The 27,032-nt window shown below is 38.9% G+C and overlaps 1 protein-coding gene across 3 annotated transcripts in view; it reads left to right on the forward strand.

Annotated features, from left to right (window-relative positions):
• LOC128935338 (ubiquitin-conjugating enzyme E2 E1) overlaps window positions 1-27,032 on the forward strand; it is a 45,582-nt gene that overhangs the window by 14,635 nt on the left and 3,915 nt on the right. For all 3 annotated transcript variants that reach the window (XM_054273606.1, XM_054273607.1, XM_054273608.1), the window contains exon 4: window positions 21,899-22,031. In XM_054273606.1, coding sequence (XP_054129581.1) covers window positions 21,899-22,031 — 133 coding nt within the window. The remainder of the gene's footprint in view (window positions 1-21,898; window positions 22,032-27,032) is intronic.

The raw sequence follows: 27,032 nt of genomic DNA on the forward strand, positions 1-27,032 counted from the left end.
AGGCAAGTAGCCTTTAGCACCCCTAATCCAGTGGCTGTGGATTCTGAGGGAGTACAAAGGGAATGGACTGCAGAGTTATCCACCATCACCTATTCTGAGGAGTAGGCCCTTACCACTGCCAGGAGTAAGGGGCCGAGTTAAATGACTCCAAATGGTTTTTTATGTTCTGTGTGGAATACCCACAAAATGACCTCCTTCCCCCACCCTATTGTCCCTCATTCCACTCCACTAACTTCAGGCTCTTTTCTATTTCCTTGTTCCAATTGACATGGCTTTTAGCCACAGAAAATGTTCAACTTCTGCCCTTCTTGCCTCTCTTCTTTTTATGCTTTGCCATTTAAAGCAAGCTCTTGTTTCCTGTCACTTAGCCACTTCTCCTTGCTTTTGTGAAGGATTAACCTTCATGCATTTGTGTTGCTGAATTTAGATTGTAAACTTTTCAGAGTAAAGCACTTCCTTAATTTTTGTTGGTGTTGGCAAAGTGGTATGTAAATTTCCATCTGTGTTTAAATGTTCTTTATTAATAAAGTAGGTTTAGTCTTTGGGCTTTTAGGTGTCACCCTATCCTCTCTTCCCCAAAAAAGTTATGCTTATGTTGCAAAATTGTAATTTTTTCCCCCTTATCTGATAGAGGAAAATAAGTGAGTTGTTTTATTCAGCAGCTGTTGTATTATCTTGAATATGTGATTTGATTATTTTCTGGTTTTATGCACACCAAGGTTATCACAGCTGTTACTTTGTGATACACTACTTTGTAATAGGATAGTGTATTTTGAGATATATTAGTGTTGGGGGCTTTTTTCTTCCTGGATAGTGGCAGAGAAATAATGAAGCTGTCCAACAGCTAATCTCTTTCTTTGCTGTCTTTGTGCTCCTACTTCACCTTCCACCTCAATATCTAGGAGGACTGTAACTATTTGTTAGGGAAATACAAGTTAAAATGCATGTCTATTACATGTGTTGAGACATTCCAGTTTCCAGTACTTAGTATTCAGTGTGTGTACTCTTAATGGCTATAAATACTATGTTACATATGAGGTTCTGTAATGTATTAGCTATGTCTTGTACATTGTTTTTCCCACAGAAAATGCAAATTTTCTAACCCCATAGACTGTGCAGTCTCTACTTTCTGCATTGTGTTTCAAGGATTTTGCCTTGTATTTCATACAAGAGTCTTACTTATGAGGAAATGTGAAGTCCAGACAAATCATTCAGCATTGGGATTGTTCAGGTGCACATTTCACTGCATGCTGAGTAGCACAGAACTAGTCATTTAGGATGTGTTTATTAACTAGTACTGGATTTGTCAGGAAAGACTGAAAAGTAGGGATTGGGTAGTAGAGGCTTGTGTGGTAACACTTTGTGGTGGGGATACAACAAGGTGGCAGGGTCCAGCTCTAAGTGGTGGCAGCAGAATGAAGGGCTGTGGGTAAGTGGAGTGTGCTGTGACCTCTTTGGTGGCTGGCTGAACAGCTGGGTGAGATTTGTTAGGGATTCACAGCTTCCCTTAGAGAGGTAAGGTTGGAGTGCTGATTTAGATTTGGCTCTGGGAAGGACAGCTATCTTTTACCTACTGAAATCTGTTCTGTTTGCAACAGTCTTCAGTGATTCAGAACAAATGAGGAAAAAAAGGATGGAGCTAGAGTTGATGGCTGAACTATGGCATACTAGGAAAGAATGAAAATATAGGGTGGGATTAGATGTAACTCTTAAAATCAGGAAAAAAGAGAGAAGAAAAGTATATTGCCAGGTCCCTTTCCAGCAGTAAATCTTACTGTCTCTTGCAGAGACAGAGCAATCTCTGTGCCTCTCTTCTAGGTTTTCCTTTCCTTCATCATAATCCAGTGTGTTCCAAGTTGCCAGTGTGGTGTAAGCTCTGGAAGAAAGAGCTAGAGTGCCTATTCTGGCCCCTGGAGTTGTGCCTCTTTCTGCAAGCCATCTCAGCCTTGTAAAGAACAGTGATAGTGTCTCCTGCTTCCTTATCCTTCTGAGCTGAGCATGTTCTGGTGCCTTCTCTTTCCTGGTGGCTGCACTGATCCTTCAGCACTAAGCCATTATATCTGTCAAACATTCGTGCCTACAGAGAACTGAAAAGGCAAGGTTGTGCTGTTGACAGAAAGAAAATGTATATTAGGAATTAAAAAATATGCAGACATAACCATTCCTGTTTTATTAATTTACTTGCAAATGAAGTAGCAGTGATCAACTAAACTACTGAATATAGTTTGGTTGGTTTTTTTTAAATTGCTAAAGTATCTGGGTCATGAATCAGACTAGCTTGATGAAAAGGAAAGAGGAAAGTGTTTTTAAAGTGCTTAAATGGGCGAATGGGGTAATCCTGAGTGCAAGGTAACATAGAAATTGAAATTTGTTATCTTTCTTTATGTATTATTCCTTGGTCATTGGGAAAGTATTTTATTAGCGTGAAAGGTTTCTAGTCAAGAGGATACATCTAAACTTCACTTTGGAGTTATGAGGGCATATGGCTGTGCAGAAGGTGAGCCTGTGTGAGCATTTACACAGCAGACAACTGTGTGCCAGGCAAATGAAAAGTTCTTTGCTCAGTATTTTTACTAACCCTCCTCTCATGTACACATTAAATGTCACACCTGGAAAGTCATTTAGTTGCTGTTTTAGCAAATGATTTCTTTTCAGAGGGAGAATCTCTTTTTTTTTTTTAGGTGTTAAAGTAATGGAAATATAATGTTTGCTTAGACTGGCTTTCCTGAAAGATAATGTGTCAGATCCTAATGACACACTGGGTCCAGTGTTAAATTTCAGTCCTTGCTGGAGATAGTGAATGAACTGTGTCCAGAAATAAGTGGGTTTGCATGTCCCTGCTTATATTACTAGAGTTCAAGGTCGCTAAAACAGTTCTGTAGAGTTTAATGTACAGTATGTATTATTTACCCATTTTTTTTCTTTAAAGTGCCAGACTCTTTACTGAACTGTGTGAGCACTTCACTGTTTTATGTATAGGCAGTGATTTTCTCAGCTGGTTATGCACAGAGGGTAAGCATTTTTTTGCCCTTATTTATTTATTTATTAATTATGCTGAGACAACTGGTTGAGAGAAAGCATTCTTGCCTTTGGCATCTGAAGGAAAGATCTCTATTTTTGTTTAGTGTGCTAAATAGGGTTGTTTTCTAGTAAGGGTTATATAATATGATTATGAAGGTATCCTCTCTTCCAAAGGGTTATAAATGTGATCTCTGGTCAGTGCTGAGAAACTCACACCTTTGACCTTTCTGTCTCTTTGGGCCCATTACTTGTTGGACATAATGGTCTTATTAAAATTACTTAATTGTTCCAAAGAGATCATTTGTGCTTACTCCGTTATTGCCATTTGATGCTGCCTCTCTACACACTGCCAAAAGTCCATGGTATATTACATTTTTATTGTTATGTAAAGCAGCTGTAAAACAAACTGTGGTTGAGTAAGTGTATTTGAAATCTTTGCTATTGGCTACTTTATTTTTTCCCTTTATGTCTCTAACTCTTACATTTATAGTTTTGCCACCACAGAGAGCTAATGAAAAGCAAACATACAGACTGTTTAAAAAGAAAGGTAATGTTATGCACAGATTCACATTGCTTCCTTACTAATTATTCTGTTTCTCAGGATAAGAAAAGATAGGGAGCACATGCAATGCTGGGGTGTTTTTTGGTGGGAGGATTGGGGATTTTGTCTTTCCTTTACATTGCTTTTGCTGTTAAATTCCTCTGATTTTAGGAGACTTCAGGAGTTGTAGACCTAGTGGGTGTAGAGCAGACAAAGGAAGAAGATAAATTTATGTGCAGTAAGACATTGATCTGGATGAGCGGAGGTCTGTTTAACTCCTCTTCTTCAGTACTTGCATGCCTGTGGGCAGTCAGGCCCACGTGCATCCTCAGCACACTCACAGGGCTATGAAAGGTGACTTCTCTTATGTTTCTCTTTACAAGTAGTACTGAAGAAAACAAGGTTTCTCTTTACAAGTAGTACTGAAGAAAACAAGGGCTTAAATTATGCTATGTCTTTGATTCTTTCTGTATGTCTTTAAGTATGTAGTAGAACACCATGTCTCATAGGAGTAAAATTATGACATGGGTACATTTAAGGGTCTGACTTTCCACAAAGAGTACTCACTGAGATGGTGAGTCTCTTAATCATTCTTTGCCCTAGTGGGAAAAGTGTGTGAAACCAGCATAACAGCCGCTGGGCAACCTCTCTCACCATTTCTCATCCATGCTGGTCACAGCTGCTAAGAAGTTTTTTAATAGGTAGACTTTTTCTTAGTTTAAGCTAGTTTTCTGCTTTAATTGGAGCTTGCACAGCTTAAATCTTGCTTTCTAGTCTTTTCAGAAATACACCTGAACTCAGTTGGCACTGAACCAGAGCTGCCTTCCCTCTGTAACCTGGCCTGGGGAGACGTACCTACTTGGTGGGGGTCTGTTCTACATGGATTAAAGGAACAGAAACTATGAAGATTAAAAGATGCTCAGGAGGGGAACATGTACTTGGCTTTTGCCAGCAGTTAAAAGTAAATCCCTTACAGTAAGGAAGACTCTAAATGGTGCCTCTCAATATGTGTTTTGCTGTAGTTGAATTGTTCAAGAAGACTGAACCACTACCAGACTTCAACTTTGAAATGATGAAGTAAATTTTAGCTTGATTTTTATTTTGCCCGCCATTTCACTTTGCAAATTTTGAGGTAATTCATAGTAATTTGCACATTTTAAAACTGTTCAATGCTATCTGGGACAACAACTCTAGGGAACAGTGTTCAATCAGATCTGCTTTTTGTCAGCAGTGTATTTAAAGCATGTATGTGTGTGCAAACACATATTTTCCATTCACTTACCACAATGCCGTGGAAGTTTTGAGAAAGTAAAGAGTTGCGGTTTTTTTTCTTTATTTTTTCCCTCCTAAATGTGCAGAAGTAGCTGTGTGGAAAAGAATCACTGCAAGATCATGTTTTCTTTTCTTCAGCATTTAATTTGACTTGTAGAAGTTGACAGAGTATGTGTTTTTATAAAAACTGCAAACATTGCATCACCCAGGAGAAGAAGCACACATAGAAAAGTCTCTTAGGAGGGGTGTGCAAAACAGACTCTAAGGGTAACACTGACTTGCCAGTTAATACCAGTGGGATGAAAGGTAAACTTTTTTTCATAACAGAGAGGGATCAGTGCTGCCATAATGTATATTCTTGTCGTTATTTTGTAGCAAAAATGATAATACAATTCTAGATCCTCTGTAATGGAATACCCTATGGGAGTATGTGTGATCACATCACTGAACAGAGTGCAGCTCTGGGGTTATAGAGGTTTTGTGTACTCCAATTTTACACATGAAATAGTGTCTGTATGATCAGAGCTAGATATAAAAGGACCATTAGCACACAAGTTTGTTAAAAGATGTATGACATTTTTTGAAAATTCAGTCTGAATGTTGTTGCGCTCAATCAGGACATCTCATTTTGTGTATCACCCACATGGGTTTCCTTTCTGTATCTGGTCCTGTCATCGAGTAAGAACTAATTGTGCTCTTGTGCCCTTGGCTAATCATAGCTGACTAGTGGCTTTCTTCCAGTCCTTTCAGTGTTTTGACTTAGAGCAATGAACTTCCTAGCTGTAACAGAACACTTTATTTATTTATTATCTGTTTCACTGTTAAAAATACACCTAAAAGAAAAAATTCTGATCCGAATGATACATGTTTTCTCTGCTCCAGAAATTTGTTTTTAAGTCCTCAAAGCTGGGCAATATAGGTGAGGCTTTTTCACGTGTATCAAATGTATGCTAATGAAATGCTAATGAATCCAGTGTAAAGAACAAGGGTCCCATCATCCTCCAGAATGAATCATTGAAGTATGTATTTTTCCTCAACTGCAGTGTTGTTTCCCTTAAAATAAATAAGGAAAGTTGGAATTGGGTGTAGTAAGACACAGTGCAGGCTGGTAGTAGGTCTAAGAGCAGGCAACCTTTGTATTTAAGGATCAGTCCTATAGCTGAAGTAACATAAAAGCTCTGTAATTTCTCTGAATTATCCTTTCCTATCCTGCAATAACTAAATCAAGCAAGATTTCCACTGAAGTTTTAACACCAATGTCATGAGTCTGCAATCTGGTGTGTTCCCTCTGAAATCTATTTCCACTAGCATTTACAAATTCATTGCTTCTACATGGACATCCTTAGTCAATGAAGTGCTTTGGTTGAAGTCATGCTTTTGTTTGATGCAGCTTACACCCAGATAATGGTAGTTACACGCAAATACTGATATACACCCTTCCTGAAAGTGACCAGAAGTGTCATTGCAAAATTCCTTTAACAATTAACAATTCCTTGTTAAGCTTTTCATCCATGACCATGATGATGGCACCTGAAAACTTGCTTATGCTCACAAAGGAAGCTGCTACTGTTGACTACTATTGCTTCTACAGTGAGATTTAAAATAGCATGCTGAGTATGTGTGATACCAGAGGTTTGGGTGATGTTACATATAAAGTTCTGTTCTTTTGCCTTTTTAATTGTCCCTCTCCCTCACTAGCATGTATGTCAGCCATACACACTCTATTTCATTTGGTTCGTTTGTGGTTCATTGGCGTGGTTTGTTTGGTTTAGCTTTTTCCCAAATACAGACATACCAGCATTGAATAGGGGAGCATTTTTAATGCTTTTGGTATTTGATTTCTCATTTTCTGTCATAAACCTTTTGCCTAAAGTTCATAGGTTTGAATTTCTTTACTTCCTTGCTCCTCTTTCTCTGATTCTCTTAGTAGGTAGGTAAGTTTAGTCTGTAAGAACAGACATTTACTCTGTCTGGAAGAACACAATCAGGATGAAATACTTCAGTCATTTAACTGCTAACTTCATGCTGCACTGAATTCTAGTGTAAGAGAAAATAAATTAGAAACATCTGTTTTCTTTTTCTCATAACAGAAGAACCAAGAGAGATGTTCTATTGAAATCAAAGATGGCAAATAGAAGAGCAATAAAAGGAAGGTATTATATGTGTACTTCACACATATAATTAGTCTCTGGAACGTACTGTCATAGGAGATTATTGAGGCCAAGAACACAACGGAATTTGAAATAGACTTGGGGAGGCATGTGGCTACCATCAATGTTCAAAGTCAGTGTTATTCATTATGGTGATTTGGGAGCAGTATTAAACTCATGCTCCTAGGTTTAAGCAAGATACCTTGGGATGTTGTACCAGAAGAGCATCATGGAGGGGTTTTTGGGGTGGGGGAGAGTTGTTTGTTTCTTCCAATTAAACTTGCTTATGGACTAAAATCTGCTTTAATTCTGAGCATTACATTGAAATCTTTGTTCAGTCCGGGCTTGCACAAAGGGTGTTTTTCCCTCCTTGCACATACACATGTGCACACCTGTCTTGTATCTCTTTGGGACCAGAAATCCTCACCCCTTACTGGTGTCATCCCTTTTCATGCTCCTTTTTCACATCCGTTTCTGTATCAGGTCATCCCAGAAATTAATTTTATGCATCATGTCTGATCGGGTTGCAAGGGAATGCCTACGGAAACGACCTACAAAGTGAGCAATAGAATCCAGGAACTTATAAATGATTAATACCTACACAGAGCAGAAGCCAGGGTGTTGATTAAACTTGAGTGTGCTGTAATGAGTGAAATCACTATATTTCTGTAAAGGAAGTGATGATGGTAGCAAGCTCTTTACCATGGCTTGCCTTTTTAATAAGTGGCACTTCAGGTTACAGAATTAATTCCACAGAGTGTAAAAATATCAGGAGTGAAGAAGGAAATATGTTAAAAGGCTAGGCTATTATAGTTGACATTTGTGCCTGCAAATCTCAGCAGGACTTTAAACTACACAGTTTCTACATGTTGGGACTAGGGAGGAGAAATATCTTGATATGCTAAAGATTTAAAAAAAACAACACAACAAACCCCTCCAAAAAAACCCAGACCCAAAACCACATAACAGAAAAACCCAACACAAACCCACATCTGTAGATTCAGAGAGAAAAGAAAAAGGTTGTTGAGCAAAAACTAATAGAAACAGAAATATCTAGGCTTTGGTCAAAATATTCCTGGCCTCCAAATTCTCATATTGGGAGTGTAGGAAGGGTAACTTGAATTAATAATGTGGTTTTAAACAAAAGAACCTTAAATTTTTTCCTGCAGAGGAGTTCGGTTCTCTGTGAAGCTCTGTGCTTTCCTTATAAGGTTCTGCTCTTCTGCAACTGTCTATAACCTAGTGTCAGTTTAATGACAGAAGCAAAGCTTGTTTCTTGTTGTAAAGTTGCCAAGCAGCAACATTGATTGATAAACTTTTTGACTTTACTCTTCCTTAAAAAATACAGTATTTTGTATTTTCATGGGATGCAGGTGCAACAAGGATGCTTTCAAAAGTGTTCTTTGCTGACAGTGGGAGTTAGGGATGCCATAATTACTGGCTGGGCTAAGTGTGATGAGGCAGCCTCCCAATCCAAGTGCTCTGCAGTGATCTGGCTTTTGCAGTTGCTACTGATTGTGTTGGGGGGGTTGTGCTGGATTCCCAAGAGATTGCTGTGCCCTGCATTGCATATGAATTAGTTCTGTTGAACTTGATAGAATTTTGTCATTGACTCCAGCTAGCCCAGACTGATAGAGAAGTACTTGCTTTTAGAAAGAGGCTTAACAAATGTATGCTCACAGGATAGACCTTTAACAATGAGTGGTTTGCCACAAACTTTGAAGTAGGGCAAGAAACTTACTCTTTCCTGGCCTACTGCTCACTAGAGGTATTGTCATCTATGGTGATAAGTTTTCCCATTTTGAAAAAAGGATCATGTGAATGAGAAAAAAGCTAAATTCAAATACATACAGCGTAATGGCTCATCTATCAGCATCTGTGGAATGCTGCCCACTTTATCTAAAAGAGTGTATTGGAAGAGTAAGCAGATTTTGGAGAGGAAAGATGAAATTTATTTTAAAAAAGGAACTGGAGGAACTTCTCATGTGAAGACACAAGGATTGCTTCCTTAAAAAAAAACCCTGACAAACCAAACCCACAAATGTAGCATTTACAGAATCACAGAATATACTGACTTGGAAGGGACCCACAAGGATCATCAAGTTCAACTCCTGGCCCTGCAAAGCTCCATCCTCAAGGATGACACTATGTGCCCAACAATGTTTTCCAAACACTTCTTGAACCCTATCAGGCTTGGTGCTGTGACCTCTTCCCTGAGGAGTCTGAGCCTTTTTCCTCATTTTTTTTAACCTCAAGAGAAGAGAGGAACGGTTTTCCCTCTTCTAAGACAAGAACGAAGGCATATGGAATGAGATTAAAAGATAGTGAAAGTTAATTTGTTCACTTTTTACAGAACAAAATGAGGCATAGGGGTTCCATGCTGTATTACATCACTGAAAGCAGGAATTAAGCAAGCCTCAAAAAGTCTCAAGCTTCTACGGGGGGCAAAATCAGACAGAATTACTGCAGCTGATTCATAATGCTGATTTCAGAAGGGAAACATGGGTGCCTGGTGTTGGAGGCTCAAGCAGTGACTGCTGAGGGTGTTGTTATGGCAGAGGAAACCAGAAAACTTGGCAGAAACCTTCTGATGCCCATCTCTGACCCATTTGACACTGGAAGCCAGTGAGATACGAGGTGTTAAACTAGGTGGACTTCAGATCAGATCCAGCCAGATGGATCTATATTTCTTTTGATAAGCTAGTAGATAAAATTTGCACTTGACCTGTTATCAAAATCTTTGGAGTAATGCTATCTCTAGTATACGAATATGTGAACTGAACTTTATTTTAACATTGTTCTATAGGAGGAAAAATGGGTTTAGAAAAAAAACCCTTTGTAAGCCAAGTTGTAAAAAGATTTGTGTTGTATGAAACACACACTCATATATATATATGTGTGTGTATATATATAAAAGAACACTATTAAGAGTGATTTCTAAAACTATTTTCTGTTATGTTTTTGTCAAATTAGTATGTCTCTCAGTGAATTGAGTCTTAAAGCACAAAATAAGGACTCACTTTGGTGTTTCACTTCAGTGCTTAAGGTTGACTTTACCTGATCAGGTTTCAAGTTTGTAGTATCATTAACTCATGGCTTGAAAGTTCCATGTGTTTTGTGTATATTTATGTAGAGTGAATTAAAAAATCATATTAATATTGGTTTGTTTGCTAATCTGTTAATGATACTGTCATGGGGATGATTTTTGTGAGTGATGTGTTCTACTCTTCTGATGCTTACAAACTCAGCAGAAGAATGCTAGTTTCAGCTTTTTTTCCTTAATTGGAAAAAAACTTGGCTCATCATAACCTGTAGCTACATTTGATTAAAACCCCAATATATTTTTTTAAAAAATAGGATAATCACTTTTCATTATGGGAATGTCAGCTGCCTTTGGAAATTCTGTTCTCACTAATTTTTTGAGAAGGCCTTTTGTGTGTACTCTAAGAGTTTTATTTACTGGCCTTTCTGAACTGAGGTCTTGACATAGAAACTTAAATGAAGCAATACCTGCTTGTCATTTTATCTTGAAAGTTCAGGTGGGGTTATCTAGAGTGGATGAGAAATTTTCCAACATAGTGTAAATAGTGTAAATATATTTACATTGTAAATGTATTGCTGTTTGAACATCTTTATTTCATTACAAGAAATACTTGAAATGCCTTTTAATAAGAAAAATCAAAGTGAATGAATCTGGGGTGACTGGAAACAAATCACTTTTCTTTGTGCTTAGAGATATTTTCCCTACTTTCATACCTGAAAACCCTGCAATTTGTAGCTAGTGGGAGATTTATTTCTCTTATGTTGTTATGTATGGAAAATTGCATCAAGCATGAGTATTAAGGCTGGCAGTTCTTCCAGGTGTTTTGCCATACCACTGTGTGCTATTATGCTGTTTTCATATTTGTGCCTAATTAGAAGCAACGTGTTCAGTTAGTGTTCAGAAACTTAATAGTGTAATATTAGGTGCAAACTGCTCATCTATCTCTGTGTCAGTTCTGCAGTTTCCTTGGCATTATGGAAATGGTTATAGCATAACAAAAGCAAGGCTCAGCTCTCAAAACATACACCTAATCTTGTCACTCTTGCTTCAGAGTATAACTTGCAACAATACTGAGGTTAAAAGGTTAGAAAATGTATGCTGTTCTCTGTCTCTAAGACGCTTGCATGTTTCTGTGAGGTGTGCTCTCCTCCTTCTGCCTGTACGATAGAAAACATCTTGCTAGAACTATTACCAATTCAATTTTACCACCATCCAATGAAGAAATGTGTATTTTAGACCCTTTTTTGTACATTTCTTGGATTGCACCAGAAGTTTGTGAGGAAAATGTCTTTCCTTTTTTAATGACTAGAAAAGCCTCCATGGCAACATACATGAAGTATTATTTAACATGAGTGATTTCAGGTAATATAAGTGTGAATTTAGCATGATTTTTTTTCTTCATGGCACTGAAAAGTTTAAATTTAGTTTAAACATAAGGATATCAGTGATCAGCTGCAGAAGCAAATTCCTAAGCCATGTGGGACCAGGAGTGATGTTGAGGATGCCTGAACTTCTTGTGCTTCCTAGCAATTCCCTGTTCCCTGCCTGCTGTTGTTCTCTGTCAGCAGAATTTAACTGCCCCACAAGGGAGTTGTCTTTCAGCATATTAAATTGTTGCTAGGTCATCTCTCTTTGGTGGAAATCAGGGAGGAGAAGACACCAAGTGTTGACTTGTATGAATGTAGCATGTTTTTCATAAAAGGTCTGACATAATGCCCTAACTTGAAACTATTATTGCTTGTCACTTCATTGCTTCATTGTCATTAATGTTTCCTTACATTTGGGACATTGGGACATTTCCAAACAAAAGGGGCATGAAGTAAAGGTATTGGGAAGTTTGAAATTCATCTACGAATTTTTTTTGCAACGCATGGTGAAGTTGCTTAATATCGATTGCCAAATAGGGTTCTGAAGAAAAAAAGATCATTTGTGAAGGACTATATGTGTTCTTCAAGTTGAGGCATGCAAGTTGGCCACAAAACTGGATGCATCATTTAAGAGCACTGCTTAGTCCTGTTTTGGCTCCTAATTAGGATTAAATTTAATGTTCCTAATACTTTGAAAACAAAAAAATAAGCGAAAGTTTGAAAAGTCACTGCAGGCACCTGTTTAGGCTATCCTTTATGCATGTGAATCTGCTGTAGAAAAATCAAAGTTCTGTTTTTCTTACTAAATCTCTTGATAGGTTTTTGGGGGTTTTGGGAAATTTTTTCTCTCTAACCAGCTTTGAAATATTTGTATCTACTACAGTAAATGTCAGCTAGCTATTGTAACTGGCTCGTGTTATTAATGGGAACAACTTGCAGTGGTATATAAACAATTTTTAGTGGCTGCTATGTAGTTGGCTGGCAGCTGTGCTGTATTACAGTGTAGGTAATCTTATTTTACTTAAAGCAAACTCATCTTAGATTTCTGTTTCTAGTCTGTGCATGCCAGAGTTTCAAAACTCAAAGACAGTGTTTTCAAATTACTTTACTTTCTGCCAGGTAATTTTGATAGTTTAGAACTGTGAAAATCAGGAAAAATTTTCTCTGTGGGTAGTACAGCATAACTGAGAATATTTTATTGTTGCTTTGAGAAGAGTAACCAAATTTTGAGCTGTTATTGGCTGGTTTGTGTAGTTTTGCTGTTAGCATCCACAGTGGAATGGGTTCATTCAAATGCAGTGATCTTGATTTATTTAGTGAGTGGCAAGGAAAGGAGGTTTAATCTAGGCAAAGGAGAAGGGGAAGACATTGAGATTAGACTCTTCTTTTCTTTCTATCTTTCATGTATCTTTAAGATATGTCCTTCAAGACATACTGTATTTTGTTCCTCAACATAATGTTATCAGTATCAGCATTGGTATGCTGATGGAAAGCGATATAAAGATGTGAAGCCAAGATAATGGGATGGCCTGTTTTCCTGGTTAAGTGATGTTGACTCTACTTATCATACATCTGGTGGGAAGGGGACTCTTTGTTGATTGGCTGATGGATTGTTCTAATTTGTAACATGTTTTTTAGGGCAAGTTGGTTGGTAGGTAGGTAGATGATGGGACAGTTTAGGAGCATGTGGTACAGGAGAAGGTTTTTTTCCCTTAGGTTATGTTCTGTTGAAAACTTAGAAATTGCATATAAACTAGTAATCTTAAAATACTACTTCATCTGTTCCTAGTACAGACTTTAGGCAGAATTGCTCCATTCAGTGCAAGAGAGATGGTAGTGTATCTCTAGTCTGGAAATGAATTGACTCCTCTCTTTCAAGTAGCCCTTTTCCTTCCCATGGAAGTAAGAAAGTTAGCTCAAGGAGGCAGTTGGGTGAAGCCTCAAGAACCTTGTCTTTATTAGTGTGAGGAAGCTCGAGAGTCTTGTTTGCTTTCAATTTTCAGCATAGCGGAGGTACCTTGCCAGTTGTTACATAGCATCTTTAACTTTCCGGGGCTGTTTTTTTCAAGTTGGTTTGTAGCTGACATTGTCCTTTCAATTTAATTTATTTAGGGTATGTATTTCTTGATATACAGAATGATAATGAAATCTATAGGGCAAAAGCATGATAAAGTCCAAAATAAACAGTCCACTATGTTAGCTTGGTGCTGGATAGGTAGGCTTATGCAATAGGTGGGATTCTCTATTTTTTTTTTCCTTGACAGGGCAAGCAAATTGTGAAGAGACAGAAGTGTCCAGATCATGTGGGTTCACATTGATTACTTTTACAATTGATGTACTACAGGGCTCCTAAATATTTATGATGTACTGGGGAGTTTTATCTGCTTAGTGAGATCACCTTCCATATTCTCAGACTGGTGAGAACAGCACAGAAGATGAGCATGATAGACAGAAACACAGCTGTAGGTCCCACCTTGATTCTGGAATGGCAGGTTAATTGTGGTAGATTTCTATTTTCCTTAATGGATGAAGCACAGTATTTGGGAAAGAGCCCTGTTATCACTCAGTGTAGCACCTCTAGAACTTATGGAGGGGAAGGGGATATTATTGAACTGTTTAGCTGGCAGAGTGGGTAGTTTCTTTTCCATGTATGAAGAACCTACTATATCCCAGTCTGTGCCAGAAGGAAGTAGATTTACTTTCTTTCCAGGAATATGCCACATTTGAGATTGGTGAAACAAGAACATTCATATTTATCAGTAGTATTGATTGTCTTTTATTTGTCTTTAATTATAGGCCTGTCAATTTGATTCTAGGCAACCAGTTTAGGGTATGCTTGCTTTATGCAGCCATTAAAGTTGGAGAAATAAATAGGTTCACTAGTTATATTTCTACACCAATTTCCAAAAACCTGTTGGAATATGAAGACACCCCCTAAAAATGGTGTACTTGAAGAAATAGTGCATTTGTGAAACTGCCTTGTTTTGCTTACCAACTGTAAATTACATATCTGTGCTATAAATACATAAATAATTTGGAAATGAGGTCTGATGATGTGCAATAATTTCTGTCTCCATGTTGGTAGTTGATAGTCAACAGACAAATGGAGGAAGGAAACTAATTTAAAAATAACATGGGGTTATGTTGGCAGACCTCAGATTCTACCATCACATTTCTTGTCATTTTAAATGAGAAATTGCTTGTTGTTAGGTAGGTCAGATTCTGTGTTACTCTTTCCCAATTTGTTTCATTGTTTCTTATACCAAGTACTATTTAATGGGATGTGTAAGGTCACATATAAGCTGGGACATTTTAATGTATTTAATTTTTGTTCACAGCCTCAAACTAAATATATGAGGAGAAAACAAAAAGATTTGCATACAATGAAAATAATTTCATTCATTACTTAGTCTGGCATTTTCTGTATTTCTGTACTGTACATACTAAAGTCTCCAACTTAGAGAAACAGCCTTTCTGCAGTCATGTTTGATACTGAAAATGTTCCCCCTGTGTAGTGGGACAAACTTCCAGTACTTTGCATAGAGAAGGCTACAAAGAAGCCACTGGAAAGAAAAACTGAAACCCTTGAGAACTGAGCAGGCTGGATTTACTTTCAATTTTGGAACCAATGCTAAATGGATTAATTTCTCTTGAACCTTTTTATAAGGATTTCCTCCTAAATTGGAGTGATTATTGTTAAACTAAATAGAGCTGCAGCACACTCCTGAGAATATCACAAGTCTCTTCCTGACCTCCCTGAGGTCAAAACTGAGATTTTATTTTAAATCTTTGGAGCCTGGTTTAAAAATCAGACTCTGCAGTGCAATTGTGTAAGAGGGTTGGCCTTTTCACCAGGTAGCTTAGTAGTAACTTCTCAGTAATCTTTTTCAGAGACTGAAATATTTCAGGTAAAAGTCCTAAACTTGCAAGTACCCCATGGCATTTCTGTTCCTATTGTAATAGAAAAAGAATGAGATCTTGGCTGTGGTAACTCTTGGTTGTTGTGTGATCTTATTGCCAAGTATTTTTTATATAAATTGGAAATGTAATAATTTCTTTTTTTATATTCCTACAAAGAAATCCCTGTGATCAGTTTTCCTTGAAGTCCCATAAATCCCTGCATTGCACCTTATCAGCTCCATTATCAGAGCTATTTAGTTATTTAGTTCCTTTTTTAACCTAGCAAGAAAGTAATTCACTGCACCATTTATCCTCCAGTTTAAGCTTTGTGCAATTGTTGAAACCTTCCTAATTTTACATTAGGCTGATACTTAAGGGAAAAGCTTTCCCAGATGTTAAAACAAAAATTTTGTGTATGAAATGCAGAGAAGAATGATATTATCTCTAACTCTATTGGAAATGTGGTGGGATTTTTAAGGCACTTATGCTCATGCAATAGTATTGTGACTGCATTTTAAATTGAAGACAGAAAACACAATACATTCAATGACTTACAAAAATAATAATATTTACAGCTTTGTACTGGAAAACCATATTCCTGAATATGAAGTAGAAGGAGAATTAAGTTCTATTTTCAAAACTTTATGTTTGGGTTGCTGTAGCAATATTATGTTCCATCTTTGCTCACTTACCTCTCTGCCTCTCTTGCTCCCTTCTTATGTTTTAATTAAAGCTGGCTGCAGCTTTTTCTCTTGCTGTCTTTTCCCTCTCATTGAGGGAAAAGACAGCAAGAGAAAATGTTTTCTCTCTCATTGAGCCTGCAGGAATTTCACCTGATAATATCAGTCCATCATTTTTATGTTAACACAGAGGAGCAGCTTGGTTGTGTGTAATGACAGTGGGCAAAAATTGCTGCTGATTCACATAGGCACGTGGTAATTCAGTAAGTTACCTTTAATTTACCACAGTTGCTCAGGTGTGTTTTCTTGTGTTGTGATTATTTTTTTCCTTTATTTTCCTTTAATTTCCATTCTTTGACTTAAAAATGAGAGGCATCTCACTTTTAAACTACTTTGCCAAAAAAATAGTAATTAAATGGATGGCCCCGGGTATCCTTTTAATTGCTTCTGTTTTGTCTACTTGGATTTCTTCCTAATAACTGTGTAATGTTTTAATGCTTATTTTATAATTGAAAAACCTTTGTAAATTGTGTACACAGGTCTTTGGATTGTATTGTAGCAGGCTTGGCATAGTGGGGTCCTGCCTATGAATGGAGTGTCTTGGTGCTATAGTAATCAAAATAATAATAATAGATTTTGGTAGCTAAAGCATGTGCAGAAGGTGGCAATTTATTTCTAAAATTAGAACTGTGCATTAATATGGAGGTTTTGAAGTGAAGTTTGGGCCAAAGGATTAGCTGCATTTTGTTTTGTGGATTTTCACTCTGTCTTTCAACACACCTATTTTAAGACAGCTTGCTTAAAGATCTGTAGGGCAAAATTTCTTTGAATGGAGGATTTGGTGTTTGTTTTCAATGGCTAAGATGGATGAGCTGTCCTGCTTCTTTGTAGAGGTGGCACCTGCCTCCCCCAGTGATCCAGTATTTCTGGGGTGCTTTTCCAATCTCTCCACTGGATTCAGCTTAACAAAATAAGTGAGCAAGTTCAAGGGTGGCCCCACCCAGTGGGCTATGAGAAAAGAAAGTGTATTTACCCCGAGGTCAGGAGTGGGGCGGGTTCCTCAGAAAAATCAAGGTGCAACAGAACTCCATGTGAGAATGATGTGCTACCTGCCTGGCAGCCATAACTTCTGATGTGTTCTAGGCTTACACCTTTGGAGAAGAAAATATGGGGGGAAAAAAAGGGAGTGGGAAAAGAAAAGGGATTTCTAACAGTCAGCTGTTTCCTAAAGCTGCCTAGTAAGTCCATAACTAAGATGCACTTCCATGTTCAGCCATTAACTGTTTCTTACTAGAAAACAAAGCAACAGCAAAAAAAAATTATGTTGCCGTCAGTTTGTAGTGTGAAGTTTTACTTTAGAGATCATTAGATTCTCTGCCACCTTGAAATTCCCATGTGGCATTAGTATGTTGTTTGCTTTCTGATTTGAGCTATGTCCCTTGGAAAAGGTCATGTCTGCAGTGTTTTTAGAATTTATGTTTATTTTCCCCAAGTGTGCAACTTCAAAGCAGCTTAGCTACTAGCATCAGACTCTTCATGTTTAGGGCAAAATAGCTTCAAAAATAGCACCTAGGAATATGGAGTAGTTGGTGTATGAGTTCATGGGTTTGTTACTTGCAATTTTACCAGAATATATTGCAGGTTTTCATTAGGTGTTATTTTGTTCATCGTACCAGGGAATTGCTCTTCTTCTCATCATGCTGACAGATAGCAGTCTGTGGCACTTCTAAACTACTCTGCTAAATTAGTTAGCTTTTAAAAGGAATATGTGCTGCTTTGGTATATCAGGACCAAAGTCCTGATATACCAAAGTGTCTGTAGCATCAGCTATTTTGATTTATCACAGTGATCTGCTATTGTGGCTTCTGTATCTCAAAGAAGAGAAATTAAATTGCTAGTCTGAATTTTCTCTAAAGGGAGCACTTACATTGTCATTGGTCAACTCCTAGAAAGGACCAGGTAGTTTCTAAATGAACTAGCATGTTTACATAAACAATGGAGTCTTACTGAGTCATTCTCCTGGAAAGTACCATCACTGTGTTCCCAGGGATTTTCATACATTAGCTATATGTGATGAATGCCAAAAAGTCCTGCCTTCCCTTGTGGCATAGGCATATTTTGAGTGATTTGCCCAGGATGCCAGGGCAGAGGAGGAAGCTGAGTTTGTGTGTGCAAAATATCAGGGTAGTATCCTGTATTGCAGACCTGTGGTGGAGGTTATATCTGGCAGGCTTCATACAAAAAAGCCACAGGCTGGGTGTTTTTGCAGACTTTCTGTCATTTCAGCTTTTTCCATTTGTGGAAGAGAGAGAGAATGTGAGTGAGTGTGTGTGTGTGTGTGTGTGTGTGTGTGTGTGTGTGTGTCTTCTCCATGAGCACTGAATCTCTGAGACAGAGTTCTGTGTTTACAGTTGCTCAGTACTGCAAGGCATCTGCAGCTAATTTGCCTAGGCATCGTTGTGCTCCCCAGCCTCTGCTCCAGGCATTTCTAATTTACCTGTTGGATTTTTAAGTTGGGAAAGAAAATGGCGCCTGCCAGCAAAGAGAGGCAGAGCAAGATCAGGTTTTTCCAAAGCAGCTCAATGCTGGTTAGGACTTGGCCCTTGCAGGACTTTGAGCTTGGTCTCACTTGTGCTCTTTTTCTCTGCCTTGGGTTTACCAGGAGGTAATGCCTTGCATTTTCCTGCTTCTAGACTTGGAAAATTAGATATTGCTTGAACAGTACCTTGGCTCTGGGAGGTTTCCCAAGGAGTGTTTTTGTCATAACATCAGTCTGGGGGATAGGCTAGCATCATTGGGAACAATCAGGATCAGTTGTTACTGTGAGTGCAGTGCATCTTCACAGAATATATCACTGTTTTTCCAAGAGAGATCTCAGTTGCACTGAAGTGTAACACATGCTGCTTGATAGAATAATAATGGGTTGGGATCTTTTCAGTTTTCTTTTGGAGTCATTTTTCACTCTGTATTGCTGGTCTTTTATTCATTTCTCTCTTTGGAAGTGAAGAGGTTGTGGGCTGCTGAGTTAATACAGAAAGTTGTTGCTCACGTACTCTCATCTTGCAGTGGAAACAATTTCTATTTAATTGGTTAAAATTGTCTTCCTAGTGGTCATATGTTGGACAGCTTTAAAGCATTGCATTAGTAGATCTAGACACTTAATTTCAACAGTGGTGACACATATCAGCCAAGGTGACAGCTGTGCCAATGAGCCCTATGTCCATGCATCAGTGAATTTTTCTTTTTGAAGCACATAAGTTGCAAGGATTTTAAACAAAGAATGTAATCTTTAGCCTTTGATAGTTTCTATATCTCCACCAATAGTTAATGCCACTGTTCTTACGCTGTGGTCAAGTATTGTCACTTTTCTACTATTCACTAGGTCTTCATGAGCTGTTTGATATTACTAATCCTAAGTTAAATCTAAGTATCATACTTGAAGCTGACTTGCATCATTCTCTTTCAGTCTTTCTTTTATAAGAAATCAATGTTAATGTGTAAAAGTTGGACATGCACAGCTATTTTACGCTGTTAATTGAATTATGAAAAGCTTAAAAGGAAAGCTTAGCACATCATTGTTAAAGCCTACTGATGTCTTACAAAGATGGTGCACTCTTAATATGGCAGTATATTACTTGTGTGCAGTGATAGCTCTTATTGGAAACCTAATAGGATACGAGAGATTTCTAAGACTATTACTAATGACAATATATTTTTTAAGTCTGTGGGAGTTTTTTATTGACAGTCCCTTGGGCTGAAGCTGGAAATAAAATGCAAAATGCTGAAATATTTCTCATTGGCTCAGAGGGCTGTATTCAGTGCTAATGGCACATCACACTTCTTGAGTGCTGAAGTGCTCTCCGTTGGCAGTTGTGGCGATATAAATTCCAACAGTAAGTCGGTGCTGACGAAGTTCAAGTACCTGTTCCCGTTCGGTGGCTCCACCTTCAGGGGAGCAAGGGAGGGAGGAGGGGATGATTGCCGGCGCAACTTGCAGTAATGGCAGTGTGTCAGTAGGTTGCTAATAGGTACATAAAGAGGTGATTCCTTGGAGCGGTGGCTAAGGGTGCCCCAGAGAGTCCTTTTCAGTAAGTTTGCACAGTTAAGTTGGTGTCTTTCCAGAGCCAGAGCTTCCCTCGAAATACAACACTTTTCCAGTCTAATGCACAAGTGGTAGCTGGAGAGTACTGAGTGCCCAAATATATGGACCTGCATAGGACAGGGACAAGTCATAAAGGTGGAGTGGGATGCCTAGAGTGTTCAGGATGGAATGGCTTTTACTTTAATTTAATACTGATCTTGAGCTGTGTGGGGTTTTGTGTTCTGGAGAGAAAAATCTTTCCCTTGTGGCTGGTGCATCATTTGCAGAGAATCTGTCTACTGCTTTCCTTTCCCTAGTAGCATGCTTTTAATCATAACTTCACCACTGTTGAATTATCTAGCACCAACATATTGTGAAATTTTATTATTAGGTTAATCTGGAAAAAAAAATGTTAGGTTTGATAACAGAGTTAATTCCCTTTCTCTCTCCTGATTCCCCTGCTGTCAAGATGTTCACCAGTACTGGGAAGAGCAGGGGAAAAAAATGTCTCTGATCACTGTTGACAATTTATGTTCTTGCAATTGTATCTCTGTTTGTAACATTGTTATTAACACTTAGTGATTACTGTGGTTTCCTGCATGTTAATCAAATGCACATTGTCAAGTGTATATTGAATTTATTGTATTGCCTTCCCTCTCAAGTAATACTGCTCTGTGATTATTATAATATGAAAAGAGCCTGGTTTTTACCTTCTGTCTTGGAGGAGCCTCATTAAAAGAAGGAAGAAAGAAGAGCAAGGCTAGTTTTCATTGTATTAGGAGCGTTAAGATCCATCCCCTTCAGAACAAGGGGAGAAGAGATGTCTGAATCCATGGTACATCCGTGATGGAAAAAGCTGTGTCAGCATCTCCCGTTGTGCAAATGCTTTTCCAGCTCTGGCATCTTACAAACAAAACACTACCATTGCAGTACAGAAGGGAAGTGCCAGCAAAGGAGTCCTACACAATAAATGGCTCTATAGGTTGAGCTGTACTTAGAAATACTCAGTGACATATGGCACACTACTGAGCACAAGTGTCTGAGGATATCAGTAAAACTAACTTTACCAAGCAGACATTTGATCTCTGCAACACCTTTAGTTTGTGCTGCTTATAGTGACATGCTGGCAGGTTAGGCAGAATCTCAGATAAGCAGAGCTAATTTGAGAAAGTGCTGTTTTAATTTGGCACGGTGATTTTGATTCCCCCTAAAAAACGCAGTTCCACAATGCAAGCAATATCAACAGGATAAGATCGTGTGCAGTGAAATGATAAAAGTGTAGAAAATTTTGACATTTCAGAGCATCATCATTTGGCTTCCTTCAATTATCCTATGAGCCTTTGTTTAACAATAATGCAGGATATATTTTAATTTTAAAGAACACACAAGATTCATAAAATGAACATAAATCCTTAATTTGTTTAGTATGGTCTTTAATGTGGTACAGTTTTATTAAGACAGAGATGGAAGAGCCATTTCTGAAATACAGTAGGAAATTGTTCTTTGAAACTTAGCCCTTGTATTGTATTGGTAGTGTAGTATGTTTAGGAGTAGTTCTGGGCAATGCTGCTCTTGTAACTACCAAGAAAGAGAAAATGGAAACCATACCCCACCTCTGGTTTCTCAGCTTTGCTAAACAGTCTGGAACACTGATAAGTTCAGGTAAGACTTCTGAGTGTTTGGAAGCATTCAATCTTCTTTTAATCCCTGTCTCTACTTCAGGTGGTGTATGAAGAGTAACACTGAAATATTTCTTCTGTATCATACTTGAAGAATGTAAGAAGTTGTATTAATTTGAGCTGTGATAGTATTTCTAAATTATTTTGGTTTTTTTATCTCTTAGTGCTGGCCCCAAAGGTGATAACATCTATGAATGGAGATCAACCATTCTAGGACCTCCAGGTTCAGTCTATGAGGGAGGTGTTTTCTTCCTTGACATCACATTTACCCCAGAATATCCCTTCAAGCCTCCAAAGGTAAGAGACCTGTACCTAACATCTTGAACATTAATAGTTTGCAGTGTAAATGGAACACAGCCCATCTGAAATCCACTCTTCTTAAGAACAAACTTAAGCTAATTTTAGATGTTACAGGAGCTTCTATTAGCTAATGTTAACAACTTTTCCAGTCCTCTTGATAATTATCCTAGAGCTTGACTTCTTTCTTCCTGCTTCTAAGACGCATTTAGTGCAAGCATTAGGACAGGGCTGAGAAACTGAAAAGTAAATAAACTTGAGAAGAGGAGAAATGCTACAAATACTTATTTCTCAAACAAGTCAGGTACTGTAAGCATGAGTTACATGTGTTTTGGCCACCAAAGTAGTATTTAATTTTCCAGTTTTGTTGTACACTTGTGTTGTTCACCTATTTGTACAGTAACAAACTTTCTGTAGGTGTGTTATATTTGTGAAGCTCTTACATTCCAGTGTTGTTGTGTTCCAGTGCTCTAAGGCAAATACCAGTTCAAGTGAACATTATCTGGTGATTCCAATATGTGGCCACAGGAAAAGTGTTGGGTTACAGGAGGTGCTTGTGCATACACTTGATGTTTGTCTTGTGTCTGAAAGCATTTATGTGCATGTTTAACTTTCTACTTAAAAGTTGTTTGATGAGATAAATGCCAGTGACTACACATCTTTCAGACTGTGGTCTAGTCTGCAGCAGAAAGAACCTCTTCAGGCCATCATCCATCTCAACAGAGCAATGCTAATTACTTACACAAGACAAATTAATACAAGCTTGCCAAATTAAGGAAACTGTTTGCCTGTTCTTGCTCACATAACTTCAGGATTTGTGGTAGAAGATCCTTAAATTCTACCTCAAAGACAGGGGTCCAATTCACAAACAGCATGTTCTGCCTTAGGACATCTCTAGTGCTTTTCTGCTGACATCTGTCCATCTCTTTTTGGAAATTCTCTGGCATTCTCAGATGGTTCTCATGTCAGAATTTAATTCAGTTTGGAGTAGTTTGTTTGTTTGTTTTTGGTTTGGGTTTTTTGTTTAATTTGCTGAATAATTTGTTGTCCAACCAACTGTATGGAATTATGTTGTGAGCCCAGTAAGCATTTAAAGAGGAATCTTTTGCTTTTCCATGTGTGCTTTGTTAAACCTTTGCTTTCTGTGCTACAGGTCAGAAGCATTTATCAGCCCAGGCTTGTTCATCATAGAATGGTTTGGGTTGGAAGTGGCCTTAAAGATCATCTAGTTCCAACCTCCTTGCTGTGTGAAGACATACCTTCCACTAGACCATGTTGCTGAAAGCTCTATCCAACATGGCCTTGAACCTTTCCAGGGATAGAGCATCCACAACTTTTCTGAGCAACCTGTTCTAGTGCCTCACCATTCTCACAATAAGGGATTTCCTCCTAATATCTCGTCTAAATTAACCCTTTTTCATTTTAAGGCCATGACTCCTTGTCCATGCCCTTGTAGAGAGTCCCTCTCCGGCTCTCCTGTGGGCCACTTTAGGTATTGAAAGGCTACTCTAAAGTCTCTCTAGAACCTTCTCTTCTCCAGGCTGAACAAGCCCAACTCTTTCAACCTCTCTTCACCTGTCTTCAAGGTGCTCCAGCCTTTTGATTGTCTTGATGGCCCTCTTCTGGACTCACTCCAACAGGTCCATTTCCTTCTCGTGTTGGGGGCTCCAGAGCTGGATGCCACACTTCAGATGGGGTCTCACAAGTGCTTGTGATTGCCAGACACAGGTACAAGGACCTTGCACATGGGCTCATTGAACTTCATGAGTTCACAGACCCACCTCTCTCTGTTCCTCCTAGGCTGCCTCTCCTTGCCTCCACTTTCTGTACAGTTCCTTTGTGTATTTGAGTTTGTCCAGGATCTTTTTGTTCATCCCTGCAGGCTCCTTCCTCTTCTCTGACAGATAGATCCCATCAGTGCCCAGCAGACCAGGTTTCCCAAGGCAAGTCCCATGGTCTAATTAGCCACACTGGCTGTGGTACCAGTCCATAACCATTTGTTGGTTTGTTAGATTTCACTAGCCCTGTTGAACCCTTTCCCTTTGACCAGGAGGATTGATGAAAAGAACTCTCCATGCTCCAGAGTCCTTTCTTGTCCCTCCCAGGACTGCCTTATTTGGCTTTAGTGTCTTTTCTGATAGGATGGGTGTTTCCAATCTCAGAGCAGCAAAGTGGTTCTGTGGGGACACCTCAGTCTTTTTCTGTGGGGACACCTCAGTCTTTGGGGGGGAAGTCTCTTCCTGCAGGTCCTTGCCATGGCAAGCTTCCATTCTTCTGCATTATTGGCCCCCCTCCCTTCCCTGTGTGCTGGTGGGAGTTTCTGGCTCTTTGGCCATAGGATGTGGGTCCAGTGCAGTTTGGAACCAGCTGTCTAACTCCTCCTCAGCAGCCCTGATGCCACACATGCTTCTCACTGCCTCCTACAGCTCAGCCAGCTGCTGCAGGAGGTTTTCCACCTGGGCAGCACCTTTTGCAGGCAGGCCTGCTGGCTGTCCTGCCCAGGAGAAAGGCCTTGACACTGCCTGCAGTCAGAGATCCACTCTGCAGCCTCTCCCTTCAGCAGCTCCGTCTGGGTAGAAGGATCTGCCATGTGCAGGGCAGGTGGTGCAAATGGCCCAGCCAGAGTTGCAGCCCTTGCTCTCAGATGTGTTCCCACCGTGCTGCTTCGAGGATCAAGTAGCATGCCTTGCAAGACCATGCTGTAAGTGCCAGAGCTGCTGAGACAGCCCTGTGTGCCAAGTTCCCCCATGCAGAACCAAATAAACAGTTGTGTCATTCCAGCTCAGCCCTGCTTTCTGCTCCATGCTTCTGACTGAGATCACTTTGTTTTTAGCTTTGCATCTAAACCCTCACCCAGATGAAAAGAAGGGTGGGATTAGAGCACCAAACAGATAGGTACCACTTGCTGAGGCCTTAAAAGCTGAGTTTAGTGGTGATTCACTGTATTGGAGCAGTTTCATTTAAATGGAGTTTTTTATCTAGCAAAGTCCAAGTCAGTTTACAAACCACATGTAGGCATGGAAGTAAAATATGTGTAACTTCAGTCTCATTGAGATGATATATAGGAGAAAGCATGGTGGTGCTATAATAGAACACACTTTTTCTACTTGGACACTTGAGGTTGAAATGAAGAACCATCCTTTGAGAACCAAAGCTGCTCCTGTATTAAAATCTACACTGGTGTTAATCAGTGGTAATGTGGAAAATATGATTATCATATTGCTCCTGCTTTATTCCTGCTCTTTTGTTGATTTCAGACTGTCCAGCTACTTGCAGTAGAGAGTAAATACTGTCTGTGGATCATGTTTAAGTGGTAGGCTAATGTAATTACAGTAGCCTTCCTGTAAGTGCCTTTTAGGGCAAGAAATAAAGAAACAGCTAATTGAGACAAAACCCGGTGTACATCGCTTTGATGATAAGCACTCTCAGAACAGTAGAGTCATGTTAAAATAGAGTAGAATGTCATTTTAAAAGCCTTGATCTCTGAAAAGATGAAGCTCTGTAAGGAAAAAGGACTTGCAAGCCTTGAATCTTCCTTGGTAAGCCCTGTAAGACCAGTGGAAGAAAACCTCTGTGAGTCCCTGGTAACTCCTGTGAGGACAGTTCCTGCCATGGTGGGCTGCCAATGATGAAGTGCCTGTAGTTGAACACATTTCATAACCTGAAACTAAAATGCCATTAAAGGATTTACTTTCTTAAATAAAATTAGGTGAAAATGGTCATCCTGGCAAGCTTCCAAGCCGTTAGGAATATGTGTGAGAGAGGGTGTTGAGGCATAAACACTGACAAATGCAGTGTGGTTGATGAGCATCTTACAGATGTGTGATGAAGGATATGCAGGTGCAGCCTTTGAGGACTGGGTCTAGCTCCAGTTGAGGGCTTGATTCAGTACGTTGGAGCAAATGTGCTTGGAAAGGATTTTCCTGTAGGAGAACTAAAAGACTGTGCTACAAGTGATATTTAGATTCCTGTGAGGATATTAAGAGGGGCTGCACTACTGTGCTTGAGGTTGAAGAAATGAAAGATCTTAAAATTTGACTTGGAAATGTGTTGCATGGTACAAGGAACTTCAGTGGGAGAAGTCTCATACAGGGACAGATACTCTCTTTCATGGAGTTCTTTTGCTTTTAATTGAGCATTCTACACAACACCTTGAAAATGTTAGTGTTAATCTGTTCTCTGCTTTTTAAGTTTTCTCATTTTGTGTTGTATTCTGGTTTTGCCTGTGTTTCAGATAGCAAATGAGTCAGGCACGTGCTGGGTGTGCCCGTATTTAGGAGAATCCAGTAAAGAAGTAAAATTAGACTTTAAGAGTTCAGTATTAGTACTATTACAATGGACATTTTCCCAAGAGTTACATTATAGTTGGGTTTGATTTCATTTACTGAGGTGAAAACAGTAGCTTGTGTTGACCTGGGGTGTGTGCTTTGATCATTTGTATTAATAACCTCTAACCACTTCCTTCCACCCACTCCTATTCTGCTGCTTGTGTAAATTAACCTCTGCTATCACTTCAGGGTAAGGTTGAGATTAGCTTCTTTTATGTCTTTTCAAAAGCTGTGCTTAACTCCATGTAGTTACTGCATTAATGTAATCTCAGGTGGGACATTTCCAAAGGATTGTTCAGTTACACTATATTTTTCTGCTATTCCACATGCTGTTCTCTTCACTACCTTCCAAGTAACTCAGTTTCTTTTGATTTTGGTCTGAATGTACTCGGTTGAGTGAGGGGTTTTTTCCTCTTAAGGGTGTAATGAGCATTTACTTCAAATATTTTTGTTTGTTTTAAAGTGAGCCTTCAGTTTCTCCCTCTTCCAGTTCCATTTGCTTTCCCTGCACTGCTGGCTTTTGTGCCATCAGCTAAAATCGTAAATGGCAAACAGCTGGACTACACGTGCCTAACACCATCCTCATTCTGAGTTGCTGCTAAAATGAAAACAAATTTAGATTTTTTTTCCACAGTGCTTGGTAGAGTTCCTCTAACAGGAGAAAACTGCTTTC

The sequence above is a fragment of the Melozone crissalis genome, unplaced genomic scaffold (genome assembly GCF_028551555.1).
Source record: "Melozone crissalis strain CALT ecotype California unplaced genomic scaffold, PUWL_Pcris_2 ptg000016l_1, whole genome shotgun sequence".
Taxonomy (NCBI): domain Eukaryota; kingdom Metazoa; phylum Chordata; class Aves; order Passeriformes; family Passerellidae; genus Melozone; species Melozone crissalis.